This window comes from Zalophus californianus, chromosome 8 (genome assembly GCF_009762305.2).
Source record: "Zalophus californianus isolate mZalCal1 chromosome 8, mZalCal1.pri.v2, whole genome shotgun sequence".
Lineage (NCBI taxonomy): Eukaryota > Metazoa > Chordata > Mammalia > Carnivora > Otariidae > Zalophus > Zalophus californianus.
In genome coordinates, this window is record NC_045602.1 from 91213316 (window position 1) to 91225607 (window position 12292).

The 12292-nt window shown below is 51.0% G+C and overlaps 2 protein-coding genes across 2 annotated transcripts; one reads left to right on the forward strand and one right to left on the reverse strand.

Annotated features, from left to right (window-relative positions):
• The first annotated feature begins 855 nt into the window (after window positions 1-855).
• On the forward strand, window positions 856-4358 carry LOC113938066 (cystatin-9-like). The gene is made up of 3 exons (XM_027623163.1): window positions 856-1161; window positions 2847-2966; window positions 3861-4358. The coding sequence occupies exons 1-3, from the start codon at window positions 922-924 to the stop codon at window positions 3963-3965; spliced, it is 465 nt and encodes a 154-aa protein (XP_027478964.1). The 5' UTR covers window positions 856-921; the 3' UTR covers window positions 3966-4358.
• Window positions 4359-7914: 3556 nt separating this feature from the next.
• Window positions 7915-11945, reverse strand: LOC113937671 (cystatin-9-like). Its single transcript, XM_027622352.2, is given in 4 exon segments — window positions 7915-8837; window positions 9732-9787; window positions 9790-9844; window positions 11602-11945. Coding segments are annotated over 4 exon segments (465 nt in total). The 5' UTR covers window positions 11866-11945; the 3' UTR covers window positions 7915-8747.
• Window positions 11946-12292: the final 347 nt, after the last annotated feature.

Here is a 12292-nt window from a genome sequence, read left to right on the forward strand (position 1 = left end):
ACTGATGCTCACCTAATGGTCACAACTCAGCCATCCCTGGGAGCTCACTGGCTTTGTTCTGTGTCTGTTTCTCCCTCACTCCACCCTCCCTCTTCTAGAACAAACTCCTACAAAGGGATCTATAGGCCCAGTGTGTGTCAAGGCTCACCCCTGCTGCAACACCTTTGGAGAGCATGTGCTTACATCATCCAGCCAGGCCCCAGGCTGAGCACATGGCAGCACATCCAGGGGCCAAGAAGTGCGAAGGGAGATGCAATGAGCTCAGCTGGAAGCTTCTGGTTCCAGGACCCTGAATTCTCCTGGCCTGGCATCAGCCCAGGAACCAGTGAGCCTTCTCTGCTCTACTACTCAAGGTGGGGGGGGGGGAGCTGAGGGGGACACGGACACTTGTAGTCATCAAGGCCTCAGTGCTTCTTTCTTCCAAAGAAACCCATTTTCTCTGTGCAGGTTGCCTCTGTCTCCCCCAGATTTGGCTCTTGATCACTTGTCCTTTTTGGCTCTGTCCTTATCTCAGTGGCCCTCTCCCTACTGCTATGTCCTGGGGTCACCTTCCACTTCCACCTCTTGCTCTTGTGTCCTTGTTTCAGCCTCTGATTCTGGGGCATCCAAATAATATCTCTGCCCAGCGAGGAGCTGAGAGGGATGTTGTGGCAGGGACTCAGCTACAGGGGACCCCTCCCTCCCACTGCTGGTTCTTTCCAACCCACCCTGCCTGGGCTTGTTCCTGTCTCTGGATAGGAGGCAATTATGCAGCTTGGAATGGGGAGGCAGGGTGACGTGTGGGAAGGGAGTATGATAGCAGGGAGGATATCCAGAGGAGGAGTGGTTCTGAAGCTATTATACTGGACCAATGCCCAAGGAGGCTTGGAGGGAGCTTGAGCTGGAAGGGCAAAGCCCCTGGGTTCCCAGATATGCATAGTCATGCCACACTGGCAGGGTGAGCAGCCTCTGCCCTGGGCCTTGCTTCTGCTTCTCTTAGGTTCCCAGTTCCGGGTGACTCATGGGTCAAGATCCGAAGAGGAAGCAGAGAGTGATAACCAAAAAGCCATGCAGAGCTACTTCCTTGCTACCGTGGAGTATGCCTTACACATATTCAACTTGCAGAGCAATGACACAAAGGCCTACAGGCTGGTGCGCATCCTGAATTCCAGGAGGGAGCTGGTAGGTACCACACCCTGGCCTAATAATCTGCACTTGCTATGAAGTCAGGGTCAGGAGTGGGGGGGTCCTCTCTAGGGATCTTGTTCTGAAGTCCATAAAATAGAGCAAAAATACAAACTCTACAGTTAGTTTCAGTTTTATGAAAGAATTTGAAATTTTAAATACCCAGGTCAATGTCTACTGCAGGTAGGATGTTCTAATTTTCATCATTTGATGAAGTTACTTATTGATGATCAAAATACAGACTATGAGATGCTAAAGATCCTGAATAAGGAAAAGAACAAGACAGAAAGGAGGAGGAGGAGCTCGATTGAGAAAATGTCAGAGGAGAGGGTTTGAGGAAATAATCTAGTAAAACAAATGCAAACAGAAACAGAGAACAGATACCGAGAGAAAGGGAGGGAGAAGGGCCTGAGGATCAGGGCAGTAAGGATTCTCCCTCATCCAGAGTAGCCTCTGTGACCTCCGGGCCTCTTCTCTGGGCTCCTCCCTGTGGTCTCCACCTATGGGGATGGATGCTATTCTGTACTCTTCCCAGACCATGGTTCTCAATCCTAGGGCAGTGTCCTTGTAATGGAGTGTCTACAGAATGCAGCTAGGAAGGTTGTTTTCATGTGGGCTGCAGCAGGAGCATGTATGGTCATGTGTGTATGTGTGTCAGGTGTAGGTGTGGGTGTGAGTGTTTTAGTGAGTATGTGAGAGTGTGAATATGGGTCAGTATGAGTTTTTGAGTGAGTGTGTGTGTCCCTTTGTGTGACTGTGTGTGTAGGTGTGGGTGTGAGTAGCATGAGTGTGTCACTGTGTGTATTATGTGTGTGTAAGCATGTGTGTGTGTGTACACATGTTAGGGCCCAGGACATTCCTCTCTCCCTCTGGCCCTCTGCTCCGAGAGCCTGAGGGAAGGACAGTGGGAGCTCCACCCTGCACAGAGCTCCAGCCTCCTGCTGTGCCAGGTCCCGTCTGGTTCTGCTACCCGAGCTCTTGCAGATTGGACTTCCGGGATCCCTAGATCTGCACTCACATTGAGTTAGGGTATTGGGAGTAATTAAGTGTGGAGTGGGGGGTGGGTAAGGAATGGAAAGAATTGAGCAGAGAAGAGTAAAAAGGAATACAGAAAATTCCAGCTTCACTTTGTAATAGGGCAAGAGGTATCTGGAAGCCATAGTTGGGGGAAATAAGGGTTGTGTGTGAAAGTGGGCACTCTTGGGCTCACACGAGTGTTCACAGCACTGCAGGTGTATTTCCTGTTGTCAAGCAAGTGAAAGTTGTGAGGATGGAGTGGTAGATGAGTCTCCTACTCTGGAGCTGACATTACTCAGCAGAATCTTGCAGAGCCAACACCCTCCCAGGCACCTGACCCCCGGAGTGTTGTTGTAGCTTCAGAAGCATGCTAGAAGTCAGGCTGGGTCTCCCTGGAGCATTTGGGGACATGGGGATGCAGGGTGCGATGTATAAATGGTGTGTGACCAGACCTGCGTCTACCCCAGGTCTCACAGCAAACACAGGCCTCTTTGTTTGAATTCCCCAAGCTTAGCTTTACCCCCAGCAAGCTGATCCAGGCCCAGAGGCAACTCCCTATGTGGAGGAGTGTTTGGGGCTCTCCGCACACTGCATGGGTCTACACTGGCAGCTGTGCAAGGGAACCAGGAGGCAGATTCTCACGTTAATGTCGATGTCTGTTACAGTTGATGGAGAAGAACACAATGGCATTCTCCATGGAGTTGCAGCTTAGAAGAACAAGATGTGGGAAATTTGATGAAGACATTGACAACTGTCCCTTTCAAGCAAGTTCAGGGCAGAACAATGTAAGACACACAGCAGATCCCTGGGGTCACACAGCTGAGGATGCAGCTTGGGACAGACGTGGAGGTGAAGCAGATGACAGTGCCATTCCTAGGGACACAGGCGAGTGAGGGAGCTGCAGGCACTGCTCTCCCCACCACTGATGCTGCAATAGGAGCCCAGCTGGACAGGCCATCCTCAGGGTCCACTCGTAGCCCCCTGGCCAATCTGGGAACTACCTCTGCCCACTCACCCCATTCCAGTTGCCTGCCCTTGAGAGGCCAGTGATGACAGATTGCTCTTGGCCACACAGGTCCATGTCTCCTGGGAAAGCCATAGGATGTCCCTTCTCTTGTCTTTATTTATGTGCCTTCCTCACAGAATTCAGGGGGGAAATATTGAGATGGGCAACATGGCCTTTGCCAGACTGGCTTTCTCAGGTCCCCCTGAGAAAAGAGCCTGTGGGGTAGGGATTGAGGAGGGGACAATCGCCCTCCTTTCCATGCCCTGACCAGATTCCATGGACTATCAGCTGCTGCATCAGGGAGAATGGTCAAGGTGAACCCCAGCTCTGAGACTAACCCCCCTAGGGTGAAGGGCTCCTCTGAAATAGCACCCCCTAGTAGAGAGCACCCCAATGCTATGGTAGGATCATAGGTCACACTGGTTCAGCCTGAGTGTTTTCCTGGAGACCACAGGGCTAAGGATGAGAATATGGTACAGGAGCCCCTGAGGTCAGGACAAGGTCCTGAGTTCAGAACAACCAGGGCTCAGGTGGGGCTGTGGCTGAGGACCACAGCCTGCAGCCCCAGCTGTTCACCCCAGTACAGGTGGTTGGGATGTGTGCTGTGTTTAAAGCAGGAGCCACTGTTTCTAACCATTCTCCACCCACCTTACATCCCTGTGCTTACCCTCAGATCATCACCTGCTTCTTCATCATCAGCACTGAGCCCTGGAACACAATGTTCGAACTCTGGAACAAGACCTGCTTAGAGGGACGCTTGCGTGGCTCAGTTGGTTAAGCATCTGCCTTTGGCTCAGGTCATGATCCCAGGGTCCTGGGATCGAGTCCTGCATCAGTATCCCTGCTCAGTGGGGAGTCTGCTTCTCCCTCTCTCTCTGCCTGCCACTCCCCCCCTGCTTGTGGTCTCTCCCTCTGTGTCAAAAAAAATACTAGAAAAATATTAAAAAGAAACACCTGCTTGGATGGTTCCCACTGATGAAATGTCAGCACACCTGGCTCTGGTTGTTCTTCTCCTGGACACCAGTGATGTTCTGTAGGTCTCCCTTCAGTGGCTGAGCAGCTCCAAGTTGTGTTCTCTTTATTTGCAGATATTTCGTGTCTCATATCTGGGCATTGTGAAAATCCCTCCAGCTCATTTTCTTCATGTAGAAAAATCATTAAACATTAGCATTTCAAGAAGCTTGCGCAGCATGGTTGCAGATAGAGGGGCTGGGCACGTGAAGGGCTCATCCTAACAGGGCAGTCGAGCAGGCCTATGGTGATGGTTCCCCTCCCTCTCAGACCTCTGGAGTCATCTCCCGGTGGCCCAACCTGGAAGTACAGGTATCTCTGAGCTTGCCTTGGGGCTCATGAGAAATGACCTGCTCCCTAGAGGTTCAATGACTATGACCCGGCAGAAAACCCGAAGCGCAGAATGGACGCAGACAGGCACTCAGGCCCTCAGGACAGATGAGGCCTCTGTCTTGGGGGGCTTGCTCACACCCATTCCGTGGTCCACACAGCTGTGAGGATATGGGAGCATCTGTAGCCTCCACCCACAAAGTGGTCCAGCTGCCATCAATAGCAGCAAGTCCTGGAGCCTCAGAAATGTTCCATTAGTGTCTCCCCACCTTTGCATAAGGGGGCTGCATTTTCATGAAATCCCAGGAGACCCACAGACAATTGAATTTTGAGTGGCACTGCTGTACCAAATGCTATGAGACTCTGCCTGCAACTCCTGGGTGCAGATTTAGCAGACAATTTCTGCAAAAAGAGTTCAACTGTGTTGGCCTTTGTGGGCCATCAGTCTTGTTCTCATCTCCTCAGTGTGGGTTTGAAAGCTCCATAGAAAATATGAATACATATTACAGTGTTGTCTTCCAGTGAGACTGTATTTACATACACAGGCAGGGTATGTGTTTGATCCTCAGGCTGTGGCTGCCACCACCCCCACCCCTGCCAAAGTAAAGGCCCCTCCAGTGCCCACTAAGCTGATGCACCCAGTGTCCCATCACCTATAATTTAATCTTGGGCTGAAAATACCTTTATAATTAACAGTTTATTTTAGTGATTATCAGATTATTATTTCAAAAATCCACATTCTATATCGGGTAGAGGGGTTTACAGACCCTGTGGAAGTAGACTGGTTCACTCACCTTTCAACTCTGTTGCTTCCTTTATAATGTTTAGCCTTCTTGGTATCAGCTCTGAGACAGGTGATAGAACCTTCTAACTTCATGTGCAGATGCCTGTTTGCCTGTAACAGGATCAGCTGCTGTGGTGAATGGTCCAACTCTGGTGTTACTGGGATTCAGGTTCATGAGTACTGGAGCTTCTTGATGGAGCCCTCCTCTTAGCATCACCTCACTGCAAAGTGTACCGCTCTAGAGGCTACTGATCTCAATCCAACCATATCACCACTGCTATGAGAACGTTCTTGTAGTTGCCCTCTGACTAGTGATGTGTGGGAAGGAGTTGGCCCACAATACAGGACTTTGCAGGGGGTTAGAGATGTCTACACTTGGGGTGGGTGATGAGTTTATCTCCTTGTCTCACATGGGAGAGAAATGTTACTTGGACCCTCCATGCTTGTGTGGCTCTGTGAGGATAATGGATTCAGGATGAGTGTTGGGGACCACACCCAATGTGTCACCAGTGGGCACCAGGTGTTGCAGGTGGTGAGGAGTGAGCATCAGGGGTGCCCCCAGTGGGCAGGCTGGATGGGGGATGGACCGAATCCTTCAGTACCAATGCATCAATGACCAATGCACAAGGTCCACATGGACCTGAGCAGAGACAAGGAAAGAAACAAGTAGTCAGAGTGACTCCAAACTAGGGAGAATGTGTCAGAAAACACAGCACTTCTACTCCATAACCTTGAATATTATCCCAAATAGCACCCTTTGGTGAAAGCATGGAGGATGCTATCCCAGGGTGGCATCTGGGCAATTGGCGTGTAGATGGCTAAGAGCAGGGCCAAGGCTGCAGGACTGGCATGTGGTAGAGTTGGGCCAGCTCTCTCAATTCCAGTCCAGGGCCCCCAGCCAGCTCCCTGGGGCTCCCTGGAGACCAAGGGGAATGCATCACAGTTGGCCAGTGCTATATGGTCCCCAGGGTTCTCAGTGGCTTCACACAAGGAAATGGCCTTTGTCACCCATCGCCTAGGGTAGAGAGGGTCAGCCAGAGAGTGGGAGCCTGGGTCCCTCTAAACTTGACCCTGTCCTCACCTCCGATGGGTGAATCCCACCTGTGTTCTCTCCCCGTGGTCTGATGCCTAGGGAGAGAGGGTGTGCTCAAACATGAGGAGTATTGTGAGCCTGAACAGGGCTTCTGCCATGGCCACACTCATCCTTCGACCAGAGCCTTGAAGGCTGCAGACATCTGGCTCTACCTGCCAGCCCTGCTCACTGAGGCAGGATGGCTCCAGGCAGCCCATTCCCAGTGCTTTCTCAAGCTCACTCCACAGCCCTGGCCTGGGTCCCCTTCCCTGGATACTAGGATTTCTTTCCTCTCCTGATCCCAAGAAGGCAGCTTAGACTTACTCAACAAACCTACTCTGAAAAGAGGAGAAGTGGGCGGGGTCTCCGGAGCCAGGCAGAGGTGGACACGGTAAGAGAGGAAAGGTTTCCCCACAGTACATGATCCTCAATCCTACATCTGTTACAAAGTTGGAGCACCTGGAGCATGGACTCACTGTCAGGCCCTGGAGCCAGAGTCTCTGGGGGGTGGGGAGAACTATTAACAAAGCCCCACAAGTGTGGTCTGAAGCAGGATTTAGCAAGTCTCTGCCAGGAGCCATGACTTGATGCCTGCTTTGTGGGCTCTGAACACACAAGAGACTGTCTCCTGGAGCTACCTGATAGGACTTGAGTAGAATTAGTGCAGTGGCTATGGAAAATACATGGGGATCACAGTGGGTAAAGAGCCCCCTTTATGCTTCTTCTGCAGATTGAGGCTTGACTCAGGACAGTCCAGTGTGGGGTAGACAGGAGGTTGGTTGGTGGGAGAGTCTTCAAGAAAAATGTACTAAAGTTTGCAACCAGACGGGAAGGCTGTGGGAGAAGAACACAGTTGTGTCCATTCTGAGTGATGTTCAGCTGGCAGCAAGGAAGCCCACTGTCAGGCTTTCCCCATGGCTCTGCCTGGGAGATCATACATTCCTGGGAAGCCCATCCAGGTCTCTAAAGAGGATGAACCCTGAAGATATCTAATACAACATGTGTACTGCGAGTCCCCAGGGAGACCCTTATATGTGGACTGGAAGGTACAGGTAGTTCATTTGGGAAATGATCACAGGGGGCGCACTGAGGGGAAGGGAAGCAAAGAAGGGAGACAGTCAACATGGCTGTTGTTATGGGTCACTGTCCTGCTGGACTATGTGAGAACCCTGTGGATCTTGTCTCTGACCTGCATCTGTGGTGATGGAACTCTAAGCCTTTTCCTGGTGCAGCTCTATGTGGGGATGGAGTGTTGTCCTTGGGCCTACCTTTCCCCACTGAGGTGTGCCTACTCTGCAGATGGGGTACCACTTGTACAGAGAAAGCCCTGAGTAGAACTTAGAGGAGAATAGGACCTTTCAGTGAAGTGGAGAGTGTCAGGTACTGGGTAGTCCACCTGTATGAGCACTGGAGGGACAGCTAGTTGTGGGAGGGGAGCCACAGCTCCAAGACCAAATGCAGACCCTGCTTATTTTTGTAAATAGTCTTACTAGAACACAACACTCATATTTGGGTTTACATTGTTTATGGAACTTTCAAAGCAAAGTTGGGGATCTGAGAACAACGCCATATAGCCCACAAAGGCCAAAACAGTTTCACTTTATGTACAGAAAAAGTTTGCCAATCCTCTTTTAGGGGATTCAGGCTGAGTCTCATAGCATCTGGGAGAGCAGTGCCTTTCAAATGGTAAGTGTCCATGGGTCTCCTGGGAATTCAAGAAAATGCAGCTTCCTTGTGCAAAGGTGGGGAGACACTAATGGAACATTTCTGAGGCTCAAGGACTTGCTGCTGTTGGTGGTGGCTGGACCACTCTGTGGGTGGAGGCTACAGATGCTCCCACATCCTCACAGCTGTGTGGACCACGGAATGGATGTGAGCAAGCCCCCAAGACCCAGAGATGGGGGCCTCATGTGTCCTGAGGGCCTGAGGGCCTGTCTGGGTCCACCTTGCAGTTTGGGTTCTCTGCCAGGTCATGGGCATTGCACCTTTGGGGACAAAAGTGATTCCTCATGAGCCGCAAGACAGCGGCTCAGAAGTACCTTGTGCTTCCAGGCTGTGACACCTGGACTGGCTCCAGAGGTCCAAGAGGGAAGAGAACCCACCACCATGGGTCCACCCTACTGCTGTGCTGGGATCAGTCCTTCACCTGTACAGCCCCTCTGGAACCATGCCACACAAAGCTTCTTGAAATGCAGATATTTAATGATATATTCTACATGAAAAAATTGGACAGTGAGGAATCTCCACAATGCCTGGAAGTGAGACCCAGACACTTGCAAGAGAACAACCTGGTATTGTCACCTACATAGAAATGCTGGTGTCCAGAAGAAGAACAGCTAGAGGCCAGGTGGGGATGGCCTCAATCAAAGGAAGCGCTCCAAGCAGGTCTTGTTCAGGAGTTCAAACTTTGTTCTCCAGGGCTCAGTGCTGATGGTGAAGAAGCAGGTGATGGTCTGAGGGAACAAGCACAAGAATGGAAGGTGGGTAGAGAATACTGGAAAGCAGTGGCTCCAGCTTTAAATACGGCACACATCCCAACCACCCACCCCAAGGTGAGCAGCTAGGGTTGCAGGCTGTGGTCCTCTGATGTACCCCCATCCAAGGTCTTCATATTCTGGACCTAGGACCTTGTCCTGAACTCAGGGGCACCTGTGTTATACTCCTTACCTTGGCTCCAGGGGAACACTCAGGTTGACTCAATGTGACCCATGCCCCTAGTGCAGCATTGGGGTGCTCTTTACCAGTGAGTGCTAATTCAGAGGAGCCTCTGGTCAAGGTGGGCTTGCCCCAGAGCTAGGGTTCACATTGACATTTTCCCTTGTACCAGGAGCTGGTAGTTCACTGGGACCCAGGTCAGGACATAGGAGAAAGGGCAGTAAGCCCTTCCTTAACCTCCACCCCTTCAGACTGTTGACAGAACCAAGGGGAACTCCAAAATAGTCAGTGAGGCAAAGGTGCTGTAGGCCACCTTAACATGCTCCTATTCCTAGAGGTCAGGAAGGGAAGTGGATAAAGCTCAGAGAAGAGAATCCTGTCTCAGCCCCAGGAGACCTGGACCCTCATGGCCAGGAGCAATCTGATACCAGTGTGGCCCAGGGCACAGGCAGCTAGAATGGGGTGAGTGGGCAGACTTGGTTCCCAGATTTGCCAGGAGCCTACAAGGGGAACTTGGGGCTGGCTGGCCCAGTTGGGCTCCTACTGCAGCACCAGCAGTGGACATGGCAGTGCCTACAGCTCCCCCACTCATCTGTGTCCCTAGGAATGGCACTGTCATCTGCTTCACCTCCACATCTGTCCCAAGCTGCATCCTCAGCTGTGTGACCCAAGGGATCTGCTGTGTGTCTTACATTGTTCAGCTCTGGGCTTTCTTGAAAGGGACAGTTGTCAATGTCTTCATCAAATTCCCACATTCAGTTCTGCAAAGCTTTATCTCCATGGAGAATGTCAGGATGTCTTCTATCTGTGGTACATGGAGATGTTACAGTCTCAACCCACCTCTTGGTTCGCTTGAACAAGTACTAGTTTAGACCCATGCAGTGTGGGGAGAGCCCCAAACACTCCTCCACACAGGGAGCTGCCTCTGGGCCTTGGTCAGCTTGCTGGGGGTAAAGCCAAGCTTGGGGAATTCAGAGCAAAGAGGCCTGAGGTGGTTGTTGAGGCCAGAGATAGATATCGGCTGAGTCACACACCAGTCATATATCACACCTTGCAGCATCATGTCCCCAGATACATGAGGGAAACCCAGCCTGACTTCCATCATGCTTCTGAAGCTACAACACATTCTCAGGAGACAGGTGCCAAGTGCCTGGGAAGGTGTTGGCTCTGCAAGAGTTTTGCTGAGTAATGTCAGCCCCAGAGTAGGAGATTCATTTATGACTCCACTGGTACACCTTTCACCTGCCCGAGAACAGGAAAATGTCCTGCATGTTGCTGGAACACTGAGCACATGAGCGCACACACACACACACACACACACACACACACACACACACACACACACATGCCAACTATGGCTTCTGGATACCTCTTGTCCTATTACAAAGTGCAGCTGGAATTTTCTATACTCTTCTCCACTCTGTCTACTTTATTCCAACCCATATCCCCCACTCCACCCTTCATTACTCCCCACACCCTAACTCAGTGTGAGTGCAGATCTAGGAGCCCAGAGCAGAACTCAGAGAGAGCTTAGGCAGCAGAACCAGCAGGGATATGACCCAGCAGTGTTCACAGAGGCTGGAGCTCTCTGCAGGGTGGAGCTCCCACTGCCCTTCCCTCAGGGTCTCGGAGCAGAGGTCCAGAGGGAGAGAAAGGAATGGCCCAGGCCCTAACACGTGCACACATGCACACACACTCACAGACATACACTCAGACACACATATACACTTTCACACACTCACGCCTACACACTCACACTTGCACACATACTAACACAACCTCACTCACCCACTAACACACACTCACTCACATCCACATGTACATACAAACACACACAAAGAGACACACTCACTCAACTCACACTTTCACATATGCACACATACTCATTGACACAATCATACCTAAACCCTCTCACCCCCCCAAACACACATGGCCGTATATGCTCCTGATGCAGCCCACGTGAAAACAGCACTCGTGGCTGCATTCTGTAGACACTCCATTATAAGCACAATGCTCTAGGATATTGAGAACCATGGTCTGGGGAGAGAATAGAATAGCACCCATCCCCGTAGGTGGAGACCACAGGGAGGAGCCCAGAGAAGAGGCCCTGAAGTCACAGAGGCTGCTCTGGATGAGGGAGAATCCTTACTCCCCTGATCCTCAAGCCCTTCTCCCTCCCTCTCTCTCAGTGTCTGCTCTCTGTTTTCTAATCATCTCCTTGTATTTGTTCCTTAGAATATTCCCTTAACGGATCTCATCTGTGGATCTTTTCCTTAGCTAGGATTTTTATCACCTCATAGTTTATATTTTGAGGTCATTCATCATTAATGTTATAAAATGATGAAGATTGAAAATATACCTTATATGAGAGTAGATGTTGTCCGAGGTATTTAAATTTCCAAATTTTTTATTTTATAAAACTGAATCTAACTGGACAGGTTGTACTTTCCCTGTTTTATGGACTTCAGATGGTGAACAAGATCCCTCAATAAGACCCCTCCTCCCACAACCCTGACTTTATAGCAAGTGCAGGTCATCAGGCAGGAAGATGTGGTCACCTACCTGTTCCTTCCAGGAATTCAGGATGCGCACCAGCCTGTAGGCCTTCGTGTCATTGCTCTGTAGGTTGAATATGTGTAAGGCATACTCCACAGTGGCAGGGAAGTGATGTTCTATGTCCCTTTGCTCATCACTGTCCCCCTTCTCCTGGGAACTCCAGCTGTAAGTCACCAGGAGTTGGGAACTTAGTAGTAGCAGGAGCAAGGCCCAGGGCAGAGCCCACCTGAACTGCCAGTGCAGCATGGTTGCAGGAATCTGGGCACCCATGGTCTTTGCCTTCCCAGCTCAGGCTCCTACCTGAGCCTCCCTGGGCATTGGTCCAGTATAATAGCTTCAGAACCACTCCTCCTCTGGATATCCTCCCTGCTATCATACTCCCTTCCCACACGTCACCCTGCCTCCCCATTCCAAGCTGCATAATTGCCTCCTATCCAGAGACAGGAACAAGCCCAGGCAGGGTGGGTTGGAAAGAACCAGCAATGGGAGGGAGGGGTCCCCTGTAGCTGAGTCCCTGCCACAACATCCCTCTCAGCTCCTCGCTGGGCAGAGATATTATTTGGATGCCCCAGAATCAGAGGCTGAAACAAGGACACAAGAGCAAGAGGTGGAAGTGGAAGGTGACCCCAGGACATAGCAGTAGGGAGAGGGCCACTGAGATAAGGACAGAGCCAAAAAGGACAAGTGATCAAGAGCC

Bases quoted from the DNA above. Each gene is read 5' to 3' on its own strand.
- LOC113938066 (XM_027623163.1), top strand. From the start codon at position 922: ATGCCACACTGGCAGGGTGAGCAGCCTCTGCCCTGGGCCTTGCTTCTG. The intron at 1,162-2,846 runs GTAGGTACCACA...TGTCTGTTACAG, and splicing joins TGAATTCCAGGAGGGAGCTG to TTGATGGAGAAGAACACAAT. The intron at 2,967-3,860 runs GTAAGACACACA...GCTTACCCTCAG, and splicing joins CAAGTTCAGGGCAGAACAAT to ATCATCACCTGCTTCTTCAT.